This window comes from Marmota marmota, unplaced genomic scaffold (assembly GCF_001458135.2).
Source record: "Marmota marmota marmota unplaced genomic scaffold, marMar, whole genome shotgun sequence".
NCBI classification, from domain to species: Eukaryota; Metazoa; Chordata; class Mammalia; order Rodentia; family Sciuridae; genus Marmota; species Marmota marmota.
Genome location: NW_025999977.1, coordinates 32,348,477 through 32,374,831, shown reverse-complemented (window position 1 = coordinate 32,374,831; position 26,355 = coordinate 32,348,477). Strand labels below are relative to the sequence as shown.

The 26,355-nt window shown below is 39.4% G+C and overlaps 1 protein-coding gene across 1 annotated transcript in view; it reads left to right on the top strand.

Moving 5' to 3' along the window:
• Nucleotides 1-26,355, top strand: part of Crim1 (cysteine rich transmembrane BMP regulator 1) — a 179,548-nt gene that overhangs the window by 101,408 nt on the left and 51,785 nt on the right. The window contains exons 6-7 of the mRNA XM_015479775.2: nucleotides 8,885-9,067; nucleotides 11,337-11,534. Coding sequence (XP_015335261.1) covers nucleotides 8,885-9,067; nucleotides 11,337-11,534 — 381 coding nt within the window. The remainder of the gene's footprint in view (nucleotides 1-8,884; nucleotides 9,068-11,336; nucleotides 11,535-26,355) is intronic.

Below are 26,355 nucleotides of genomic sequence, written 5' to 3'. Positions count from 1 at the left end.
CATAGCTGCTTCTGTCTTTTACAAAGCAGGGAATTTACTCAGGGAGTTGCTGAAAGTCACTCAGAAAGGAGGTTTACTTAAGATCTCACAGTGCAATAAAGAAAGTTAGGACAGGAACCATGGTTCATCAGAAGGAGAATTTTAGAAATGCAATAGCAGATTGCAGGTAGCTGTCCTACTCTGTTGGGTTTTGAAACTGTCAGAAGTTTTAGAATTTCTCCAGAAAAGAAGCACAGAGCCTGTGTGCATATCCCTTCTGTGTCACTCAGTAACCTGCCCTATTGCTGAAAGGACACACTTTCCACACGAGAGCAACAACAGTTTGAATTAGGAAAGACATGGTTCTTCTAGTTCAGTGTTTTCCTACTTAGAACATCTTTGATTGATGTTTGGTCATTGGTATTGGCCTGCTTGTGGATTGACCCTCCTGGATCAGGAAAAAAAAAAAAAATTCTTCAGTCACCAGATTCTTTCAAACAGGATCCACCTCTCCCTTTCATCCTTCATAGAAGAGCTCCATGTTTGGTGACTAGATGTTTATTGAATTCAGGTGCCAGACAAGAGAACCTAGAACATGTTTCTCCACTAGAATTTTCAGGAATAAAAAGGGAAAACTGAAACAAGTTACATGTCAGTAATTTCATAGAGCATTATTTAATTGATTCCTGTGCACCCAGAAAAATTTGGGCACATACAACAAACATCATACACATACAGAAATGTCCACCCTAACTACTATCTGCAAGGATGCAGCCTTCCGTGGTCTCCTTCCCTTTTCTCAGGTCCCTCTCTCACACATAAGAAAAAGTCATGTTGAAATTGCATCCTGTTGGTTTGCACCCTAGAATTTTTTTAGTTCTCTGACCACATGTGCTGTTTTGGTTTGCTTTGAGGAAATACTTGCAGTATGGTTTTGTAGTTAAGGTAGAATACAGGCTAGGACTGGATGACCCCAGTTTGAAAATCGGTTTCTCCACTTACTAGCTGTGTAAACTGAGGAAATGTCTTCATCTCTCTAGGCCTCAGTTCTACATCTGTAAAATGACATGAATAATGGTAAATAAAATGAGGTATAATGTGTGAAGCTCTTGGAATTGTGCCTCAAGTGCAAATGAGTCTATTATACTGTGTGCACACCCCCTGTTCATCTCTGTGAGAGACACTGTTCTGGGCATTGCGGGTAGGGGAAGGAGACAGTAAGGGAATGTACAGACCTTATAGATATAAGCATACAGGGAGGGGTGCAGACAGGGTTCCGTGTGCATAAATCCCTTCTCAGTGCTCTCCCACCCCTGGTATCACCCAGACAGTGGTTTTGTCTGTTACACACTAACCAGTGGACAAATAGATCTGTTCTCTCTGGCCCTGCTGCTGCAGTGTAATTTTGTGTAGGTGATATTCTGTGACTATTTAACTTGTACTATAATTAGGATACCATTTTGACAGAAATCATCAATCCCTACCATGGGATCTCAGCATCTCAGACATGCTTCCTTCCAGAACTTATTTTTCACTCTAGAATGTGAACTACTAAAGGACAGGAGTTGGTCACATTCACCCTTACTTCTGTGGACCTTAGTATATCATGTGCCTCATTGAGGCACCTACATTTCCTGAAATTAGCAACCGAGGGATCTGATTCCTATCATAATAGCTCCCTCAAGAGGCAGCCGTTCACTGCCAGCCCATGGAAGGGTTACTGGTGAGAGAGCTTCATCGTTGACCACCCCACTCTTTCATCCTAAGTCATTTGTCTCCTGGAAATATCACCAATAGTAATAAAATTTGTTCATTTCCTCTGAGTGGGGAAGAATGCTTTTCTTCTCTCTTTGCTTCTTGATTCTGGAAACCAAATTGTCGGGCCTTTCTTATCAAGACATTAGCTTTACATCTCTCTCCAATCAGCTGTGTCTAGGTTAGCTAATAACTGCACTTCTGTCTCAATGATCTTGGAATCAATCTCCAGGGCCTGCCCTCATTTATAGCCACTTTTTATTGAACCCTGGCTTCAGGAATAGGATTTGCCATTTGCTATGAGAAAATGGTGGGGCAGCAAACAGAATCAGTGTTTCTGGTGGTTGCTTCTTTCTTGCCACCATAAATTTGTTGAGTGATTTTTACTTCTCGCCCTGCTATTTAGTGTCTCTACCTATATCATTCATGTGTAGAAGAGACTAAAAACCATAATGCTATAAAGATTTATAATACTACCGAATATTTTAAAGAGACTTCTCAAATTTTGCATTTTACTTATTTTGACATATATAGTCATAACACATACCTACTTTGTGAGAGAGAGACAGAGAGAGAGGTGTGTGTGTATGTGTGTGTGTGTGTTTATCATCCAGGGTCCTGGAAGAATCTTGGCACTTGTCATAAGGTTGCCTTTAGGAGATTTTAGATGTCAAAGATTCATTATCATCACTTAGAAAAGCAGAAATCTGTTGAATACATCCAAAGACTTGCTTATCCACAAGAATTTGAGGCAATTTACAATGAGAATGAATTCTGTAACATAGTGATAAAATATTAATTAGCAAGAAGAAGTATGGCTACAAGGTTGGAAGTGAAAGTTGAAAAGTGAAAATTAAACAGAGAGTACCCTCAGGTATGCAGGCTACAAGAGGCTGTGTAGTTGCCAGAGTTAAACATCAGATTTGGCCCCCAGCCTCCTCCAATCAAAGTGAAAAGAGGAGGAAGGGTCAGACACACAGTTCTTGCTTTCAGAGGCAAAAAAGCCTGCTGGACGGGGTGATGCGCTCTCTAATGGAGATTTCTCACATGGAAATTAAAAAGGAAGCACTGAGTGATGAAGTAGATTGTGTGTTCAATTGCTTCAACACCACAAATGCAGAAAGGGGTATCCTGTGGTGGTTCTTCCCAGTAAAAAGCAAAATACTACGGTGCAGCTTAGTAAAAGCAGTTTCAGGAAGTGAGATTGCCACAGCTAGCCTGTGGGCACCTCAATCTCTGTCTCAGTTTGAGAACTCCACACCAGTTCAGGAGAGAGTGGGTGGAACACTAATGTCATCAGCCCTGCTTGCTGAAACAGAGATAGCACGGCAGCACTTAGTCCCCAAGATGCCTTCAGATGATCTATATCCTCATGTTATTTTTTTAATCTAAGTGTTAAAATACAAGTGTAAGATTTAAAAATTCTCCCTGAGAACTCTAGAACTCCTAAGTGTTTAAAACACTAGTATGGATGAATCGTTGGCGAGAACGCCCTCTGTACATTGTACTTCTCTTTGCAGTTTGCTTTGCTTGTATTTCTGTGCAGGGACAGGAGAGTTGAAGAGCAGATGGTGACAGTTTGTGATGGGATTATCTGATAGGGACTGAGAGTAGCATTTGGGAGGTATTGTCACCCGAGAACCCTGTTGCTTAAAACCAGAGGGACAGGTGGTGCGGTGGAGTTCCTTTTATGTAAACTTGGAAGTGATCATAATCATCACCTAGAATATGACCTCCAAAGCCATGAACAGTCCTGCCCTTCCCTCAAGAGTTAGTTCTGCCCACAAGTGAATGTCTATCAGCAGTCAGCTGGGGCTCCACTTCTAGATAGGCACGTGCACTCCTTTTTGTAGCAATAACCCTGTTATCCTGTGTGTGGCCCACCTCTCTCATTCCTGCGGGTGTCCGGGGTTTAAATTCCAGGCACAAAATGTGATAGTGATCATTCATTCAGTTGATTGGACACGATCACTAGCCAGTGAGTGTCCACACGCAGCTAGATAAAATAGACTACCTTGGTTTTGAGTCAGTAACAGATTCTTCTAGCCTGACTTGGTTATAAACTGTTCCCCACAGGAGTAAATGAATTGTCTGTGGTATTATGTTATTGGATTTAAACCAAATGAAATGAAATGACCAGAATTATTTTTAGCCTTAGGATATTCAATGCTGACTGTAGCAAGCAGGACCAAGTGTGTTCTGGGGCTAGTTCTCATTCTCAACTGTAAGAATCTGTCATTGGTACAAAAGAGGAAAAGTGCCCTCGTTTTTTCCCAGGGGTGCCCAGAGCAGTGGATGGGTGGACAGGGGCAGGAGGGTCCCTTATATACAGCAGAACCAACCATTGCAATTTCAGGTGGTGTGAAGTAAGTTCAGGGGAAGGGAGCAAAGTAGAATTACTTTTTAGCCTGTTTTTGTGCCATTGGAAATATTTGTCTATCCCTGAAGCACTTTGATTCTTACACAAGTAGGAAATACAAATTTTAAAAGAGCACTGATAACTAGGGGTTTCTATTAGTTATGCTATCCACCCAATAGTTTGCTTTTAAACATATAAAAGGTTTATAAGATATTGGAAATGGTCTTATTTTTGGCACTGACAGAATTTTCTCCCAGACATTCATTCACATGTGAAATTGATCACTTGCAGGAGACCTACCTGTACCCCAAATCAGCTTTTTCCTCTGGTAAATTTTGGCCCAGAAAAGCCAGACCTGCAGCCTGTTAATAAGAAAACGCATACAAAAAAAAAAAACATCTGTCAAGAACCCCCTGTCTGTATAGAAATCGTGCTCAGTAAGATTCGCAGGCATAAAACATCTGCTGATACAGAAATGGGGAGAATCTGGTGCTTTGAAAGAAATATTATGTTCAGTAAGTGTTTGTTGAGCACCCCTGGTGCCTTTTTAAGTTAATGCTTGAGAGGCCAGTCTTTTCAGTGTTATCCTCTTTCCTTATCCTAAAATAGTGTTTGCTTAGTATACTCCGGCACATACTTATACACCTAATACAAAAGGTTTTTTCCCCCTCAGGTACTTGGAAGCCCTTGTACTCTATCTTTGTGATTACATCAGTTTGCTATTGACTTATGGAGAAATTGTCAGACAGTTCCCATCTGTCATAGGGTCGTCTGTCTTGGCTTCTGGCTGTGTCCCATTTACTTCCCATTCAGCTCACCACTCCCGCTCCATCCCCCAGAGAAATGAGACAGTGACTAGGTATGAACTGTTCCCTACTGAGAGGTTGAGAACAGAAGTGTATCTATTGGGGATTCTTCTCCGTTTTCACATTGGAACTGAAGTCCTTTATTTTAGTCTTTTCCTTTGTTAAAATGATATACCTATCACCGTCTGCCAATCAGTGTAATTTGGCAGGCCTTAGAGTTTACTAATGTTCTATATGATAAGGCTGTTTTTCACGAGTTCTGAAATGTGTGAAAGAGGAAAGGGAAGATTCCAGAACTTAGAAACATAAAATTTAAATGGCAGACACAAAACACACCGAGAAATCACTAAAAAGACACTTTCATGCTTCTTTGCATTGAGGAGTACAAATGACATAGTAAATTACTTCTTAGGACTTTTCTATTTCACACCTGCTTAAATCATTCTTTCATGAAGTCCTGGAAACCTCCAGACTATTTTGAGACTCACCTCTATCTTCATCAGGTGAAGAAGCGATTTGCTATTGCTCCTTAAAGGCTCCTTTGCCCCTGTGTTTTAGCTAGTGAAACTGGACTGCACTGGTAGCATGGTCAGTCCCATTCTTTCCCATGTAAGCCTCTGCACACCCCACCATGAAAACAAGTCAGTCTGCAGCAGGTTTATGCACGACCAGAATCTTCCCTCCTCACTTCTTCAAATCTCGGTGAAGATTTATGGCTTTACTCCAGATGGCGATGTGGTTGATAAACTCAGATAAGTAATTAATATTGATTGGTTTATAAATTTTTTCCCACTTAAATGAGTGTTCGACATTTTGTTGGAGTACAGTATTGTGCCTCACTCCATCAGCATCCAAGTTTATTTAAAAAACACTCTATTGTCTATGCTTTATTATCTAGGTGCACAGGTTCTTCCAGTACCAGCTCAGATAAGGATGTTGACATACTAAAGAATTCTGAGCTATAATGATATGATCCTTTTTAATTTAACATTAATTTTCTGAAAAAAGAAATATCACATTCAGACAGTACTAAGGAAAGAGACCCAGGCGTACACATTCCTGCACGTGTGCACAGACACATTTCATTGCACACTCCTTAGGCAAATCACCTAATCTCTGTAAATTTCATTTTCCTCCTTGCAAAAAGTGAATATTAATACTCGTCTTCCAAACAAGGTCATTGTAAAATCAAATGAGAATGTAATTGTTCTTAAGTATAGTGCAAATATATACTCCAATTAAAATGCGATGGAAGTTTCTGCAAGTATTTCACATGTGCAGGGTGACATATTAAGAAGTAATTTTGGGACAGAGAAGCCCATAAGAGATGTGGTTGTTATCATGTGGCTTCTCCCATCTGATTGAACAGGGTGTGTCTGTTCAGGACAACTTTCTTCAGCTTCCAGTACTCTTTAATTTGGTGGGCTGTGAGGTTGAGCATACTTTCATGTGTTTATTGGCCCTTTCTATCTTTTTAGGAGAAACATCTGATCAAATGTTTGTCCATTTTTCAACAGGTTTTTTAAAAAATTGTTTTATAAGAGTTCAAGACACAAGCTCTTTATCAGATACCTGATTTGAAAATGATTTATCCAAATTTGTGGGTGGGTCTTACTTTTTTGTGGTATCCTTTGAAGTATAGAAGTAGATTAAATTCATTTTATCTATGTTTTCTATTGTTGCTTATGCTTTTGGTATCATATCTAAGAAATCTTTGCTTAATCCAAGGTCATGAAGATTTTTCTCCTATTTTCTTCTAAGAGTTCTATACTTGTAGCTATAACATTTAGATCATAGCTGTATGATTCATTTTGAGTTAATTTTTGTATATGTGAGGATAGGTTGATCTTCATTCTTTTGCCTGTGAATATGCAGTTGTCCCAGCACCATTTGTCGAAGAGGCTATTCTTCCCCCCAAGGAATTGTCTTGGCACTCTTGTCAAAAACCAATAAATAAAATGGTTTATTTCTGAACTCTGAATTCCACTGAACTATAATATCTATCTGTACTCTAGAACCATACCTCCCTGATGACGATAGCATTGTATGGTATTATGAAATCAGGAAGTGGGAGTTCTCTAACTTTGTTCTTAGTTCCTTACATTTTCATATGAGTTGTGAGATTAGCATATAGATTTCTACAAAAGAAATTGATAGGGATTTCATTGCCTATGAGACCAACTGGAGAATATTTTCATCTTAACAATATTGTCTTCCAATTCATGTCTGTTGATGTAGAAACAAATAATTTGTTTAAAGAATATTTTGTTGGTTTTGAAGTGTAAGTTATGCACTTATTTTGTAAATTTCATCCCATTTTGATTTTTTTTTTCAAGGATCTTAAGACTGGAATTTTTTAAAAGTTTATATTCTGATTACCCATTGCTATTATATAGATAAAACAGATTGTTTTTGAGTCTCACATACACCCTGCAATGTTTTTGAACTTTTTTGAGTTCTGATAGTTTTAGTGACTCTTTATAATTTTTTATATATAAGATTATATCATCTGCAACTAGAGAAAGTTTTACCTCTTCCTTTCTAATCTGGATTCCTTTTATTTATTTTTCCTTCCCCAATTTCCCTGATTAGAACTTTAATTACAATGTTGAATTGAAGTGCTGAGAGCTGACATCGTTGTTTGATGTTAGCTGTGGGATTTTATAGTTGCCATTTAACAAGTTGAGGAATTTCTTTTCTATTTCTAATTGTTAAGCATTTTGGTCATGAAAGAGTATTGGATTCTGTCAAATACTTGTTCTTCATCTGTTGAGATGATATGGGTTTTGTCCTTTATTCCATTGACATATCTTATTAAATTAATTGAATTTTGAATGTTAAACCAACCTTGCCTTCATGGAATAGATACTCTTTAGTCACTCTTTAGTCATGGCATATAGTCCTTTTTATATGTTGATGGATGTGGTTTGCTAGTAATTTCTTTGAGAATTTTTATGCCTGTATTCATAAGAGGTACTGATCTGTAGGGTGTTTTTGTTTGTTTGTTTGTTTGTTTGTTTGTTTGTTTGTTTTTGTGTGTGTGTGTTGTCTTTGTCTCGTGAGGATTATTTTAAAACAACCAAAATTAGAGACAAGGAATAGTTTAGAGAGTTTTCAGGGCAGAGAAAATTTTAAATATCATTATTATCATACAGAGTGTTCTACATAATGGGACTATGAATCCTTAGCAGAATATACCTAAAGCAGTGGAGCAAGCACAAGCTTTTAGTTGAAGGCTACTGTTTCCTTCTATCATTTGTGAAATGTGTGATTTTAAGCAAATTACCTAGTATTTCCTCACTTCTAAACTCAGGATAGTGAATCCACATCAGATCTTTGTTATTGAAATTAAGTGAGGTAATACAGGTTAAAGGACAAGCACTGTTAAAATGATAGATAATTAAACTAAATAGAAAAAAGAGTTTAGAAGGGAACAAAGGAAGAGAAGAAGACCATTGCCACCTCCAAACTAAAAGAAAAGCCTCACTAAATTACTTGCAGAAGAACCAAACCTAATATTGAGGTAGGATCCTGCACTCAAGGTAGAGAAGGGTTTGACAAAGCAAATATAAACTCTTTAAAGCATGTACCAGATATGTAAGTTTCATGATCACAAAGTTAACCTTTGTTGCGGGGTGGGAGGAAGTCAATGTAGATTTTGCTCAAGAGAATTTCAGTTCCTTTGTGTAAACAGGATAGCAACACGTTTTGTTTATTTTACTTTGCTTTGTCGCTTCTATTATAAAGTTAGATTGAGTTTAGTAAATTTTCACCAAACTATAACTTCCTGCTCTTTGACAGAATTTTCTAGAGGCTGTTTGGAAAGCATAAAAGGACACCACTTAAGGACTTCACATATGCTTATTTGGTCTAGAGATGCAGTTCAGTGGTAGAGTGCTTGCCTCTCACTTATGAAACCTTGGGTTTGATCCTCAGTACTGCAAAAGTTATTTCAAATGTTCCTTGTTTGTCTTCATTCCTTCAGAAACAAAGCCAGCATGTGTCTTCAACAACGTGGAGTATTATGATGGGGACATGTTTCGAATGGACAATTGTCGATTCTGTCGATGCCAAGGGGGCGTGTCCATCTGCTTCACTGCCCAGTGCGGGGAACTGAACTGTGAGAGGTACTATGTGCCTGAAGGCGAGTGCTGCCCCGTGTGTGAAGGTAAGGAAAAATGCTGGTTGAAGGTTGATATGAGAATACACGGTCCAGAGCTTTAATGTCAAAGTCAGCTGAATTCAGTCTCATCAAAAAGGAGAGGAATGTTGAAGTTCCTTATTAATGATGTCACCGTCAGTGTTTTAGAAGGCTGACAATAGCAGGCAGAGTGTAAAAGGATCTCCCTGAGAGACGCTCTTCATCTTGGCTATAGAGAATGGGTCATGCCCATTGTCTACAGGTCAACTTGAGACTTCCTGAAATTGCTTTCTGGCCTTTCCTACAGTTCTAGCAGTGCCTTAGCACGTCCTGGGACAAAACTTTGTCCTCACCCTGACATTAGAATTCACCCCCTGGTTTCCTTGGATGCTTGGCTAAAAAGGATGGTCTTCATCATTGACAGTGCCAGGCCGTCAGCTCCGAGAGGGGCTAAGCCTGACTCCATATCTGGCCAGGTATCAGAGTGTTCCTGAGCATCAGGTTTGATTCTTCAAGGACCTGTTTTATTCATTATCCCCTCTTCTCCACCACATCTATTCGCATGTTCCAGCAGCAGGCTCCACCTTCTCATTCTGTAGTTTATACGTAGCATTTCAGAATGGTACCTCTAAAGACCGCCTACTACCACCCACCCATTTTAAGCCCTAGGAAACTGAAGTTCAGAAAACCAATCTCTTGTCTTGAGTTTACGATGACGCCAGGCCTGAATGGGTCTCCCATATTCTTCTGACCACACAGTGCTATTTCCCCAGAAAGGAAGGTCATGTGAGCCTTGTTGTTCTGACTAGGTCACAGATCTTCAATCCACTGTCACATGTGTTGGTCTTTGCCTGATATCTGCACACAAAATGAGAGGGCACAGTGTCCGTTCAGTTCTTTGCTTTTTTTTTCTGTTGTACTAAAATCCTTTCCTTTTAACATTTGAGCTTGTTTGCTACATCAGACTGAAGACCTGAAATGTTTGAAGTATGAAAACTGCATTCCTAACACAGAGCCCTTTCCCTTGTAAGAAGTCATTTTCACCAAAGCAGGAGAAAAGTAGCTCACTTTTTAGATATTATTATGGTGAGAGAGAGTTAAAAAAAAAAAATCACATAAAACTTTTAGCCTTCCCAATTGATTTGTTCTGTAGCTGTCCCTAGTTTGTAATAGCATCTGAAACTATGCAGCGGTTGATGGTGTAAAAACACAGATATGAACCTCCAAGTAATAATCATAGCGAATTGTCTGGACATGGATCTGGTTATGTCTCACTTCCTGGAATTCAGATCCAGGCTTAAAGTAGAAATGAAGTATGTACTGTAATATTTTTTTACAAAGGAATTTAGAAAGTTTTATCTAGCTCAGGTCTATTGGCCTGTTCCAGCTGGCAGACTGCCTTTCTAAAGTTGTGACTATATTATTTTAAATTTTGACCTTCTAACTTTGTCACAGTGCCCTCTGAACTCCTTAGAATAAAGACCAAACTCTAAACTCTCTGGACTGTCCTCCTTGCACGGCACTACTTGTTTGTGGATGCCATATTTTATATATTTCTGTGAATTTTAAAAAGTGGAATAATTATATAGTTGCTGTCATTATAGGGATACTTGGATTTGTATTCAGCATTTATATTGCTTCAGAATTTTTTTTAATAGTAGCCTTGGCTAATTCCATTCCCCAACCTTTGCTGTTTAACTTCCCAGATTAGGGGAGAAAAATTGCCTAAAGTTTAGTCTTTGTCCGAGGCACCAGACAGACCTAAGGCATGACTAAACCAGCCTGTCATGCCCGAGGCTGAGCAGGTACCTGGAGGCTGCTCCTTCCTCTTGCTACATAGGCCTGCAAGCACCACGGGAATCAAGTCATTTAGTCCCAGAAGCAACAGCATCACGGATATTTCAATGGAGCAATATCCTTCCACTTTACAGGTGGTAAAATTGAGGTGTGAAAAAGTCAGAGCCTAGAATAGATCCATGCTTTCTAATTGCCAGCCCACAGCTCTGTTCAGAAAGCTTTCCAACTCTGTGGAGTGACAGCTTTGCACATTGGCTTTTAGGCCACCTCTCCTCCTCCCTGACTGCAGTGTCAGGATGAGAAGATGTACATTTGGTGTGACAGCTGCTTTTGCATGTAACCCTAGGGATCCCTCATGTAACCCCAGCTTCTGTTAATCACAGTTGGAATAGAACCATTGATGAATAAAACCTGGAGGAAAAAAAAGTGCCTTTAGGTACAGGTAGAGATAAGATTTAGATTGTCCTCAATCTTACTCTGAACTCGTGTTTTAATTTAGATCCAGTGTATCCTTTTAACAATCCTGCCGGCTGCTATGCCAATGGCCAGATCCGTGCTCATGGAGACCGGTGGCGGGAAGACGACTGCACATTCTGCCAATGCATCAATGGAGAGCCCCACTGCGTGGCCACAGCCTGTGGGCAGAGCTGCATGCACCCCGTGAAAGTGCCTGGGGAGTGCTGCCCTGTGTGTGAAGGTAAGCCATGTAGTTCTGATGAGTGTCTGGCAAATGTCTCCTGTTGGAGAAGAAGCTTCTACCAGTATGTTCTTGTTTGTTTTTTATTTCCTCATTCATAATGTCTGCCTCATGCTGTTACTAGTTACAGATCAATTTATTATACAGCCCTGATTCATCGTTTGAGAAAAATGTTGCAAATTTAAAATGAGAGTAGTGTAGTCTTTTTTCTCACTGCACATATACTTACATGAATACATTATAGTATAAGGGTATATACGTTTTAATTCAGTTTGTTGTAAGCCTAATTAACACCCAGTGTCAGCACAGGGAAATAAAATTGGAAATCAAGATCCACGTTTCATGCGTAACATGTTCAACTTGAGCTGCTTCCATAAACCCAAGAGTCCTGACAGCTGTCAGAAAAGGACCAAATCATCAAAGGCCATTTGCATTCAATCACACAGAGCATCCTTCCTCCTTCTGAAGCTATGATGACTGTGGCTTTGCCATTCCACTAATGCTTTTACTTCTGTCTTGGCTACCTCTTCTGTTCAGTGGAGAGAAACTGAGGTATCCTGGACTAATTTTTCCATTCCAGCTGCTCTTCCAGTCCGTTTCCTCCACCTTGAAGATTCTTTGCACATTACTCTTGTCATCATAATCTTCTGTCCATGTCTGTTGGAACAGACAGTAGATCAGATATTTCTACTGACAGATCCAGTAGAGATTATCTATCACTGAGAAACATGTTTTCATAATGTGTGTCCAGAATTAATCCACATTAAGTACAGATCCTTATAGAACTTTCTAAAATAGATATCAAGAAACTAAAAGGTTTTTCCAGAAAGTCAGCTAATTAGACTGTCTTTTAAATATCAAGAAATCTTTTGCTTTTACCTAAATTTTGGTAAATTCAGACTTTAAAAATTTGCTAACTAGCTTCATTAACCTTTGAGGGGTTAGATATATTATTGACCTTAAAAAAAATCACATAATAAAAATTTAAGCTGGAAGTCTCTAGTTCTATTGACATCACCAGTTCCCTCACCATTACTCCATTCAGAGTGTAGCTGCCACCCTCCACGTCTTTATAGCTTCCAGAGATGATTTTGTGGAAATCGCCCCTCCTCTCACATACACTCCTCCCATCCCCAGAAAGGCAAGAGTTTCAGTGCTGGGAAAAGGGAGTGTGTAGAAATATGTGTAATGGTTGTGTAGTTGGCTTTACAGGAAAGGGTGCTTCTCAATGCAGCTAAAGGTGGGTATGTCTGTCCCTAAGGTTAAGGGACAGTCTGTTGTCAACCTGAAATATTTAAGTATACATGTGTGTGAACCCATAAGAAAAATTAAAAGCATAGACATGTAATCCATTCAACCCCTGCTTTTTAATCTCATGTGGCTTACTTCATAAGTTCAAAGTAAGATTTTAAAAGCTTATAAAAAGAATAACCCTTTCCTGCAAGAGGAAAGGAAGGCAGATCCTTTTGCACTCACCTTTTTCTTCCATTTGCATATCTGTGTGAGTGGAGAAGAGAAGCCGTTAATGAATAGAATTATATAGGAAATTGATTGGTTGTTTCCCCCAAGGAGATGTTTGGCTAAGAAGTGAGTGAGTGTGGTCTTGTTAGTGTTTATGCTTTGCAGCATCTGCATAGACTTGCCATCTAATTCTTCACTGTTTGAGAAAAGATTTACAGTTTGGGTGAGCCACTAATTCCAGAAAATGAATGAAGCACCTCTTGTAGTTCAAAAAAAGCAAACATAAATAAGAGACAACTTAAGAGAACATATTTAGGCTAAGTTTTATATTAAACCAGAAGGTAAAGGTTGTCTACATAGAGTACTGTGGGTAAGGTGCTTGACATTTGTCCCCAACACATTTTCGCCATCACCACCCTATGCTGAAGGCATACATAGTTGTATTACCCCATTTCAGAGATGTGGAAAATAAGGTTGAGAGAGACTTAGGTAATTTTCCTCTAAGTTTCCAGTGTGTCACATTCCTGGGATAAGCTGAAATCCTATCAGGTTTAGCTGTTTTTATGTTGCTTCCCTGCCCCCAGATGTCATCCCGGCTTCCTCACGCTGCCTATTTCTAGTTCCTTTATTAATCTCTCCTCATCTCTGGCTTTTGGCTGTGTGTTAGGGAGAGACTGGAGTGGAGTGGCAGGGGAGGAAATCGTTTGCAGTTTGAAAGCTACTCCAGGTGTTGGGATGTGATCGCCTGCCTACCCTCTTACCCCACTAGGCAGACCTCAGGGAAAGGAGGCCTTAGACCCTGCTGGGTGAGCTTCCCCACCTCCTCTTCACCTCAGCAAAACCCAGCATCTTTGTCATTCCAGCTCTAAGAGTCTACGGGTCCCCTTTCTTCTCTCTCCTGTGCTCTGGCACTTACCTCTTTTCATCAAATCTTCCAGAAGATTTCATTTTCTAGTTCTCAGAGAACTAATTTATCTTGCTTGTATTGTTTTTTATTTTTACTGTAGTTGGGTAGTGAGTTTCATGTAAGATTGAATTTGCTCTCCAGTAACTGTCATTTTAAGGTGTAAGAGGGACAGAAAGAACCTTTGGTATGGAATCAAAAAAACAGTGGACTCCTTAAGATGATATGAAAGTTTATTTATTACTCATAATAATAAACTTATAAAATAATACAAGTTGTACGGGTCTTTTTGTATAGAGTCCAAGGAAGTTTATGGAACCATTTGAAACTATCTTTTCTCAGCAGTCATTCTGTAGCATTGAATAGCCTACTTAACTATAATTTCAAATGAAATTGAATTTAAATTCTTAATTTCAGAGTAGCGAAAGGATTGTAAAGAAATGAGAAGCAGGGTGTTAATTTGTAATAAATAAGCAATCAGCCACAGTCATTTGGAGAAAAACAGAAGCACTGCTTTTGACACAGTTAAGATACATAGTAAATTCCTCTGCACACAGTTGCTTAACAAGTGTTAGCCCTTACCTCTTACCTGCATCCCAGAGTACATAGTCATGGTCTGAAGTTAGAGGAGAGGACACCACACAAGGATTGTGGCTTCAGCTTTCTTCTAAATAAGTTACTGAATCACCATACATAGCTAACTCCTACAGGGAGGAAGAACCTTGCTGTGGGTTTGGTTGTGTTAGAGACACATACCTTCCAAGTGACAGCATAGTGTGCCTGGTTACTCCCAGAGGACTGGGGACATGAACCTGGGGGCCCTTAAAGACAAGGTTGTTACTTGACAGCTAACTTGATTCACAAGTACCTAAGTGCTTTTTAAGTTGGCACTTAAGTACTCTTATGATGAAGTTTTAGCAAGTGACCGTCAACACCCAATTCAGGTATACAGATAAGCCATTGCAGTCTGTCAGTCTGTAACTATTGTATTCCCATATTTTGCTTTTCTGACTTTTCTCTGCATCTTCTCTTATTTATCAGTCCCATTATTTTTTATTTTCAGACTCTTGTAAAGAGCTGGGGTGGAAAAGCATGGAATAGCATGTAAAGTTTGTGATTTCAGTGTATACAGGGAAGACATGACCTTTTTAAAAACCAAAATCAAAATAGGGAGGGAAAAACAAAATTTGTCTTTTTCTGTCTCTAGCACCATTGAATCATTTTATTCGTAACCCACGTAACTTTCCTTACACACTTTCTGTGTGCTGGGCCTGAGTGTTTAAAGAACGTCGGCTCATCTGATCCCTGCGGCCTCCCTCCAGAGTAGGTACTCTCATTCCAGTTTATCACTGCAGAACACCCAGTTCAGAGGCCATGTGACTTGCTGTAGGTCATATAGCTTGAAACTGGCAGCCGTGTGTCCCGGAGCCCAGGCTCTGGACCCTGTACATCCACTGCCTCTGAAACAAACAGGGCACTGCACACCAGAAAGAGGCCTGTCCCCAGTGATCAAGGAATTTGCCATCTTCTTCTGAATTCCTAGAATGGTATCTGTGTGTAAGGAGATGCTCAAAAAGCTTTTCATGAATAGATTTACCCCTTCCTGCAGATCTCCTCCTTAGCTGAGATAGGTCCTGATGTAGGGCCACTTTTAAACAGAGCCCAAGAAGCTGACAGCCATTTGAACCCCTGGTCAGTTGAAGAAAGAGTAATGTTAGGAGGCTTGTATTTGAAAGCACATTTTGAGAACAGAAAGCAGAGTGCTGTGTAGGTTTGACATGCAGTGTGCCCACACATCTCCAGGCAACTTGGGCTGATTGGCTTCACATTGGCTTCTGATGCAAACTCTGCTCTTAGCTCCATCCCGGTGACAGCCACCTGGGCCTCCCATGACTAGCGTGTAATCTGCAGTTTGTTCTTTCCCAGCTCAGGGCTAATACTCACTGTGACACCAAATACCAAGTATTTTTAAGACATGCCTTACGCACATGTAGCTGCCACTGTATTATTACTTCGGTTACTTACACCAGCAAGAATTTTGTTTTGTTTTCTTTTGTTTTAAGATACAGTCAGGTATTTAAAATAATCTGCTATCTCCCCACCACCCACCCACACACACCCCTGTACTGTCATGTATAAATGTTGCCCAAAGTGATTCTTAATGTCAGAGAGATGCCAGGGACAAGATACCATTTCCATTACAAATCTTGTTGCTTTATAATTGAAGGTAAAATAAAGTATTGGGGAGGGAAATGTGGCCATGAGATATATGTGACATACTCAAGAATGCTCAGTAAGAAAAATACAAGAGACGTGGACAGGTGTGGGGCCAATGTAGTTTAACACCTGATGCAGGAGATAAGCATTTCATCACGACTTAACAAGTCTTAATGTCAGACCTGATCTGCTGTCTCATCGTGGGCTGTGTCTGGACCCCACCCAGGTGGCCACTGTGACCTGAGTGTTCTTCAGGCTGGGTTGTGTGCAGAACCTCCTGCCGGGAGGAGTTGATGATTTCGATGATCTTGGGGATTTGGGAGCCAATCAGAGTATCACTTTTCAAGAACTAAGAACAACATAGGTAATATTTTAAAAGGTAGCATTAAAAATGATACTCATGTTGCCAGTAAATAAATCCCATGCTTAAAGTTGGGTGAGTGGGCATTTTCCTTTCTCCGGCTTTTGTGTCTCAGAAATCAAGTTTCTGCCCCAGGAAATCAAAGAGTGCTTTATACATTTTCAAAGCTGGGTGATGGACACATAAAGGTTCATCATATTATTCTATTTCACTATTTTAAAAATTTGTCCATGGTAGCATGAAGCAGTGTTATTTGAAGAATTATCATCAGATACAAAGCTGAGTTTTAGGCAGGCCTAGTAATTCTGTTCACCTGGACTTAATCAACTTGAAGTGAAGGAATAAGAGGTTCACTATGCATGGATTCTTTCTAATTTTGTGGATTTAGGATGGAATGTGATTGAACCAGAAAAATCAACTATCCTCCACAACCACCACCTGGCTTCTGGGATTCCTTACTTAGATGAGAAATCCTGGTTCTAAATGGGGCAGTATTGAAGATGAGGTGGTAAGCATGTCTCAATCTATGTGGATTTTGTAAGCCACTTCAACTTCGTCTCACCCAAAAAATTGCCTGCAGCACAAGACTGGAGGTCTGAGAGCTGTCAAGTGCAGTGTCTTCCTTGTCATCAGTCCTAACTGTATAGGAGCACTGTATTCTTTTGCAAATGTTGATGATAAAAGTTTGAACCAAGTTGTGCTTCAAGGGAGATTTCTACTGGGTTGCCAGAAAAGTCTGTACCAGGCACATATCTGGGTGGAATTCCTTGAAAAAAGGAAAAAATGTTTCCAGCCCTGCCCATAATGCTTCCCCACTGAACAGTATCTCAGACGATTAAGCTACTGCTTCTGTGGCAAGGAGTCAAGCATAGTTTGGCTGACCCCAGAGGGGCGGAGAAGTCAGAGATGCCACAGGTCACATGTTATTAACATTCTGGTACATAACAGGGTTCAGAACTCAGTTTATGGGTGGTAGTGCTTTAGGACCATATCACTGTGCTATTATTAGTAAGCCAAGAATAATAAAATATTCGTAATATCCTAAAGATTGTCAGGCATGCTGTTTCATCCTTTAACTCTAAATGTCCTGGAAACTAGTTCCATAAATGGAAATTAAAATATAACACAGTCTGTTTTCTGCTTGTCCAAATAAGGTCATAATGTTGGGTACCAAATGCATGGCAGATGACCATGTGTTAACCTAGGTCTTTCAGCTAAACATGAGAAATTTTTCATTGATGAAAAATTCTGTGATACTTTTACTTTTTTATCATTTAAAAAATTTAGATATGTAAAATAACATTGGAGTGTACACGAAATGGATGTAAAAGACTTTCCCCTCTGACCTTAAATTATCACTTTTAAGATGTGAGGGTTTTCATAGCTTTACAGAAAGATGTGTTTTCCAAAAGTGGCTTTCATTGGTTGTTAGATCCACCTTATACATAAACACCTAAACAGATGTGAAAGTGAATGTTGCAGAAGCAAGTTAGGGGAAGAAGTGCTTGTTCTTGATTAGAGCCAGAGTTCTGCTGCTGATTCTCCAGGTCTATGTCAGTAATGCCTTGCACTTTGTATTTGACTTTTTTGGGGGGGTGGCGGGCAAAACTGACACACTGACCAAAGTTTTAAAAAATGAAGGTTTATTGGCCTTACACTCTTAATTTACAGATGATCAGTGCTTAATGCCTTAACTGTTCAGAATTGTTCAGGGCTGATTCTGAGCACATGGTAGAAAGGCCCTTGCCTCTGAGTTAGCAGAGTTTAGGTGTTACCCTGATGCAGTAGGGTATAGGAAACAGGTTCCTCTTTATATTCCCAGCTGTCCCCCTCCTGTACTTAAAAGAGCTAGGAGTCTTGTGATTTCCCTACTAAGATGATAATTGCATCTAATAGATCAGACTTAGGCCTGCTAATTTTCATCTAATCAACAGAGGCAGGAAAACATGGTCTGGAATGCTAACTATGTGAATGAAAAATATTTAGTCATTCTTGAAATGATAGGAATGTTTTTCCAACAAGCTTAAATAAACACAATCTCTTTTGAGACTGTGTTAAACTTTTTTGGATAAGAGACAAATCTTAGACAACCAAACAGAAGTTAATGAAGTTTATTAAGAGACATGCCCTTCAGAAAAGGCCTGCAAACTTTGAAAAGAAAGATCCCATCTTCCTTAGGGTATAGCCATTGATAAGTAGAAGAATTAACTTTTGTCAGCCAAATGAGATTTAACCTTTTAACTGGTAATCACAGTTTCTAGCTTTAAGGAGAAATTCTGCTGTACCTAAGTATGGTTATATTTGACCATCTTATTTAAAAGTCCTCATCTTCATCTCCTCCTGTGTTTGCCTCAATTCTAAGGAATGGATTGGTCTCAGTACTTTTCCCATGAAGCACATTTGTTCTCAGCACTACTGCAGTGTTGGACTATATAATGAGGTTATTTTTAAACATACCAAGATTTACGTGTTCAATTGAAGTGTCCTTTCAAAATGGTTATATGGGAAAACTGTACGTTTGTTCCAGGAAAGCAGTCACTCCAATATTTTTGGTGCTTTTCTTTTAAAACTGACTTTGGAGCTCACAGCACATCCTTTTGGAATATCCTCAGCTTTGTAAATGTCTGACTTTGAAGGTTTATTAGATTCTGGGAAATAACCAAAGTCATTCATATCTAAGTCTGGTGGAAAGGGTGGGTGATCTACCAGGGTGAGATTGTTGAGAGTAAACAAGATGTGACAGTAAAATGTTTCCTATGGCATAGTCATTTGCTTTGAAAGCAAATCTGAAGACAAGTTTCAAATAGAATTTTAACATGACCAGCATTGGGGAACACAAGCATATAGCCTCCAAAAGTGAGTACTTTTACCAGTAACACTTATTTGTAAGCATAATGCCTGGTGTGTTTATTAAAAAAATATATACACCAGTTCACCTACTGTGTAGTACTTTTGTGACTCATAGAGACTAAAGGTATACATCAAAATGGTCTGGTACATTTTTGTGAAATTGTAGGTGTTCAATTCAAACATTTTCAAATAATTTAGATAAAAAATAATTTGCAATTAAAATTGCTCTTTTAAAATAAGTGTTAATGACTCAATATCATTTATTTTTAATATTTTCTCTAATTCTTCTTATTATACCATTTTAAACAGTTTTGTGACATAGTCAATGTGTCTTTTTAAAGCAAAATTATTTCACATTGCTTAGGACATGAGCATTAGCATTGGAGATAGTGAATAGTCCCAGTGCGTCATTGTTAAAGACCCAATTGGAACTGTTTACTCTGCTGTATTTGATCATTGAAAATAAAATGTTACATGGGGATAAAAAAAAAAATAGGAACAACTGAAGGTAAAGAAATGTCTCCTAAAGGATGTCCTTTGCTGCTATGGATGTCCCCATTATTGTGGCTGCTGAGGTGGCAGGAATAGCATCATTCCCATGTGTCTGCCTCTCAGCCTGAGACTCTCAGATGTTCACTGCAGCAGTCCCAGGGTGCAGATGGGGAAGTCTGTTATGGGGATCCAGCAGTGCCAGATCCCTGACAGTAACCATCAGTTTGATCTAAATTTGATACAGGATGTGCAATGCTAAACAGCACATTTTTGAAATTTGTCAGAAGACGTAATGGACATAGTGCCTTTGGTTGTACACTTTTTTGAATTTGAGTTATTAGCAGGTCAACCCAGTTTTTATTTAGCATAGGATAACTGCCTACACACTGAGTGGATTTTACTTTTGAATCTGAAAAATTAACTAAACGTATCAGGTTTGTTTACAACAGAGCCTAGTTCAGGTATCCAGGCCACTGGAAAGCTAGCTGTCAATCAGAAATAAATGTCAGGTCAAAACTCCAGGTTCTGTTTTGCACCAGAGTAAAACATGATGAAAAAGCCCCAAGAAAATTCTAAAGTGTTTAAGATTTGGTCATTGTGGACCTGGAGAATCATATAGCATTGTGGGTTTGTTTATCACATTGGCTGCTGGAGCAGACCTTGAACCGAGTTTGTAAGCTACCCCCAGCCCAGTGACCAGACCTTGCAGCATGCATTCTGTATGCCAGCCCTATCCTCCACTGCTCGTCGTTTTTTTTCTACTTACATGTATCTGAGTACTTTTAAAAAAGCATTCTTTGCTGGTATAACTGGGCTGTCTTTGCTCTATGGTGGAATCAGGTGGAACTTTATGTATATGCTTGTTTGTGGATTTGGTTCTTCTCTGCCCCTACTCCTGGGCCTGGTGTGTTGGAGCCACCTCAGTGTGGCTGTCAGTGGGAAGGCGAAGACCATGTTCTTTTTCACCTTAATTGGACAGCTATTGCCTTGCATATCGGCTCACTTTTAAAACAGTTCAGGGAGTCTCTATTTGTTAGCAAAGCTAAAATATGTTCAGAGATAATAAGCTGTCAGTTTGGGATGGCCTGAGGCCTTGGATATTGAGAGGAATCAGCAAGATCCAAGCTTTTCAAAACTATGAATCTGTCATCCTTTCTGTGAACCAAGTTTTAGAAAAAGATTCCATAGAGATTCTGTGCCATACAAATTCGCTTCTGTCAGGGAGCCCTCGTGCTTGGGGGCAGATAATAAGAACATTATTTTTTGAGTAAAACACCTCCAATTCTAAGAAAGTACTGGTTGAACTCTCTTACTGTTGACACAAGTTTGAGATCACTGTCCTTCTGAAACTGTGATGTGCTGATCAAAGACAGCTTTTAGACATGGTTCTTCTCTGCCTTCTTTTAACTTGAGAATGGTAGGACTGCTGGCAGAGATACCAAAATAGTGTGAATGAAACTGTGATGAGTTTGCCCTTGTCCCTAAAGTTCCAGCAAGGCCCCTGTCATGAGAGGGGAAGGACACAGTCAGCCAGGCACACAGTCATTGTTTCAGCTCACATTGGATAAGCTGATGACTATGAGATTACTGTGCTCTTGGAGACACCATAGACACGGTCAAAATGTGGAACAATGATCTCAGACTGCTACTCAGCAAAGGTGAAAGGCGCCAGTGGCTGGTCACTAACATGCTCCAAAGCTTACCAGACCATATGAAAATGACACCACAGACCCACCCACATCCCAGATGCTTTTTGCATTTTCAGTGGAGATAGAAAATGATGCTTAAGCTACACGGACAGGGTTCAGAATGCTGAAGTGATTGTAATACCGTGTGTCAGCTGAACATTTGAGACCCATGAAAAGGCTCATATTTCATTAATTAGTTATTATCTGAGACTGGTTCTACCTCTGAGCAGGCAGGGTTGTCATTACAACCATCTTTACAGCATCAAGTCATTCATGTAACCCTTAGAGTTTCTTCTCTTTACAACCTTACGTGAGCCTTGTAGGACTATCATGAGGTAGGAATAAGGAGCATTTGCTTGTTTGTAGAAGCCCATAGAGATCATGGTGGTATGTCAGATAATGAGAGAGCAGGGACTCAACCTGAGTTTTCTGTCTCCGAATCTGTGATTTTAGCATTGCTTCTCTCAAGACCCTCAATGTCAGAAGAAAGAGAATGAGAAAGTAAGATGATGAATGTGAAAGTCATTGAGTATCATGGCTCAGATTCAAAAGTCATTCTTGCTCCTGGGTTCATTCTCATGGTTGAGACCCAGTTACTGTTGGTGTGCCCTCTGGCCTACCCTAGGCTTTGACTCCCAGTTCTTTTTCTTATCGAACTTTACTGTTCAACCTCTGGGACAGCTGACTTTATTTCCTGCTTTGCCTTGTTCATGGCTGCCTCCCTTCCCTACCTAGGAACATTACTCAGCCCTAGAGCCCTGGTCTGCTCTCTCTGGCTCGCTCTCTCCTCTCAGGGTTGTTTCCTGCTCAGCCCTGTTCACATCCAAACTCCAGGTCCCCACTGAGTAAAATCACTGAGCTCCTCAGTCCCCATCATTGTGCCAGTCTGTGGGATTCCATCACGGACACTTATGCATTCTGGTCAGCCTCTTCCCTTTTCTCCTCTGATTCCTGCCAGTCTTTGCAGGTGATCATGTACTGACTCTGCTGAGCAGTCATTTACCATTCTTCATCTGGTAAAAGGTGAGCCCTAAGTTGGATAAACGCCCTCCTATTTTCAGGACTATTTTAGCCACATTTTTTCATTTGAGATCATCAAGGAATAGGATAGTTATCCCAGAATTGAATTCTCTAAAGAACTGAGATTTGGGGTATCAGACTTTATGGTAAGAACTTTGATGGGAGGCCTCTAGGAATGTACCTTCTGTGTATTCTTAAGCCTACGATGGAGATCATATTGAAGTCCCTTGCAGGAACCTGCATGTCATCTCTGAGTATCTCACTTTGAAATGCTTTGATTTGGGAGGTTTTCATTCCATTTTCACTACTATAAGTGTGTCAAGTTTACAATTGCCATCAGATCTAGCTTGGCTGCTTCAAGGGAGCTCATTCATCGAGTATCTTACCATGTACGGGGGCTGCCATGGTGATGAGGCATTACGACGCTGTCAGTCCTTTAAAAGTGAGAAGTCAGAGATTTATTGTTTTGAGGACAGTATTGAGCCCTTCTCTGTTGAATGATATGCCCTGACTTTAGGTGCTCAGATGTCTTTTTTTCTTCCTTGTTAATTTATTAAGCAATAATAGTAGGCCAAGTGCTGTGCTAGGTGCCGAAGTTATAAACAGTGAATGAGGCATTGTCCCTAACTTCTTCCCAAGTTCTCAGCCATTTACCAAAGGCTCTGACCATGTGACCACCTGCCAGAGCTGAATATAGCTGTTAGAATTGTGCATATGTACACGTGCTCACCTGAATGTGACATTTTCACCTAAAGGGTACCAAGATATATTCCCTTTGAAAACTAAGAATAAAAAGAATATAAGAATAAAATTTAAGACAAATATAAAGTCCAGGTTATTCTTGGAATCCAGTGCTAGTTTGTGAGCTGCTCAAACTGAATTACTGGAAAAAAGATAACCCATTCCATAAAAATTTTTTTTAATTTGTCTTTTGTGGTCATTTAATAATAATCTCCTAATCATACTACTGTCTTTTCATATTAAATGTGAGATTGGTAAAGGAAGAAAAATATGTTCAATAGCCAAGATTCCTTGGAAAAAGCATACAGAGCTAATAAATAGGTCTAAAATAAATAATATCGTTGTTTCTCTATCTGACCACAAAATAATACAAATCTTGGGAACATTTTCACACCATTCGTTTTAAAATAAAACAAAGAAAGTGCTCTGAGATAAGTACTGCAGAAATTACAAGGATGTAGGTGTTGTCATGAGAAATATATACAAAGGAAAAAGGGATAACTAAATCTGCAGTGGTCAAAAGAATTTGAAAACTCCCACTGTAGGAGATTTTTTTCCATGACTTAATGAGATTTTTCTAAAGTACACATTCATACCCCATGGAAATTCCCACTTCCAGATTAGGGAATTTTGTGTCCTAAACTCTTTTCTTCTTGTTGTCTGCATCAATAGTTTTCCCTCTGGCTTCGTTTGGGTAAATTTGATCTTCCCTGTGCTTCTCTTCCCAGGCTCCAGTTATGCTGACAACTAGGTGATTTATTCAAATGGTATTCTGCCTAGTTATGGGTCACATTTGAAAAGCGACTGTGGTAACAGAATGACATATGAAGATACAGTAAAACAGATAAGCTATCTCCTTTCGTTCTGCCTTGGCCAGGCTTATCTCCAGTTTTATGGCTCTGGACAGGCTACCATTAACTGGTGGGGCTGTAGGAGACCTGATATATTTAGCGATTGAACTGCCATATAAAGTGAGTGAAGCTTTGGAATTTTCCCACTCATTGCCTATGCACATGGCTTAACCAAGTCCAGCCAGAAGAAAAACACAACTTAGGAAAGAGAGTGCCTGAATTAAGCCTGAAAAGGGAACATAATTGTTCATTTTCGTCTCTCACAATCAAATAAGCAGACTTATGAATTGAGAAAGAAGAGCTATGTGAAATATGCAAAACATTATTAAAGACCAAAAGGAGAAATATGAGAGAAGTGGGAGAGAGAGGAATTAGCATCATTTATCTCATTGCTCCTAGTTAAAATTTTTTTCACTTACGAAAGACTTGTAAGAATGTATCCATCTTCAGAAAATACTTGTTTTAGAAATTTACCTATAGTGAGTTTTTTTTCCAGAAAGACAGCATGTATGTGAATAGGGGTGCATAGGAGTCAAGGGTGCCACTAAACAGCTGCTACCCACAGCCAGACCCTCTAGTCCTGCCACTCACCCAGAGCTCAGCCTGGAGGTGGCACTTATGAAGACCCTCAAAACCTGGAACCAGTTAGTTACCCTGATAAGCAGCGCATCAGCTAACCTAAAAGGGTTGGCCTTGTATGCTGTCTGTGATTGTGCATTTCCAGAATCACCCACCCCTACTCAAGAGCTGCTGATTGGCTGCAGCCTTACCAGGGTAATCAGAAAAAATGCTTCACTCATTTCTCAATGGAGATAATTAGTATTATATATGAAAGATAGCCAGCTCCTAGTAATTGAGAGAGCAGGAAGCACCTTGTATGAATTTGTTCAAAACCAGAAGTAAAGTAATAAAGATAAGGCACAAAGTTAAAAGTATCTGTTAATATTTTTGTTGAAGCTACTGATACCTGAAATATAAAACCAGTGATTATGTAAACGGTTTCAGAAGCAAATTAACATAATTATTGCCCATTTTAATATTGCTGACAGTCAAAATATATTTTTTTGCTGTTTTTTCCAGTCAATGGACTATCTATATTGTGATAAGACTTATAAAACTAAATCAGCATCTTAAAAGATTGAATTTAATTTCCTAGTTCCCCTGCCACTTTTTTGAGGATTCTCTATAAAATAACAAAACAAGAAAGTAGAACACTTAGATTTGCTTACCACAATTATAACAATTTGTGATAACATAATCAAATATATTATTTTTTAAATATTTATTTTATAGTTGGACACAATACCTTTATTTCACTCATTTATTTTTTACGTGGTGCTGAGGATCGAACCCAGGGTCCCTCACGTGCGAGACGAGCGCTCTACCGCTGAGCCACAACCCCAGCCCCCAAATGTTATTTTATGACCTGTTGCTGCAGCCTTGGAGTTAGAATCATGATTTTCATTTTAATTTTATATTCTTGATCAAGTTCATTATGATCACAGTGATTTAATTTTCCAATTGAAGAGCTATAAATTGCCCCTAGGAAGTATTTGAATATCAGTCTAAAAAATATGACAGTGTTATTCAGAAACTTTGTCTGAGGCTAATTCTTGAAAACTATCAATATTTCCATGAAAATATTTTTACTGATAAGGAGTTTGCTGGGCTCTTTAGGATATGAAATAAATATCTCTAAATTTTAAATAAATGAAAAATGAAGGACCAATATGTGTCCGTGTTACTGTATCTTCTAAGAGGGTTCCTTCCAGAATGTTGTCCTCTAGAACCTGGGATAAAATTTGGTGGCATCCCATTTGCACTCTTGACATGATCCCAAGGGTTCTTGTGAAAATAATTCTTCTGAACAGTCTATGATGCTGAAAGAGTCTTTAAAAGTGATTCAAGAAAACAGTAGGTTGAAGAGAACAGTGGTTCCCACTCGGTTGCAGAGTAGGAAACAGCAAACTGGATGCACACATAACAAACACCCATTTTTGTTCTTTATTGCTTCTAGGCTCAGAAACTATTTCTAGAATTCTTCTCCACAAAGAAGCTGTTCCAGGGTTCCCTTTAGAAATAGTTGTAGCCAAAGACAATGAATTCCTGCTGTTTCAAGCCTTCTTCCTTTGGAGGACATTAAGGTATTTCTTTAATTCCTCAGCTGATTTAACACAGACCAGATGGAATTTCAGGGTGATCCCGTAAGCACCCCGTCATTGACGTTTCCCTCGCT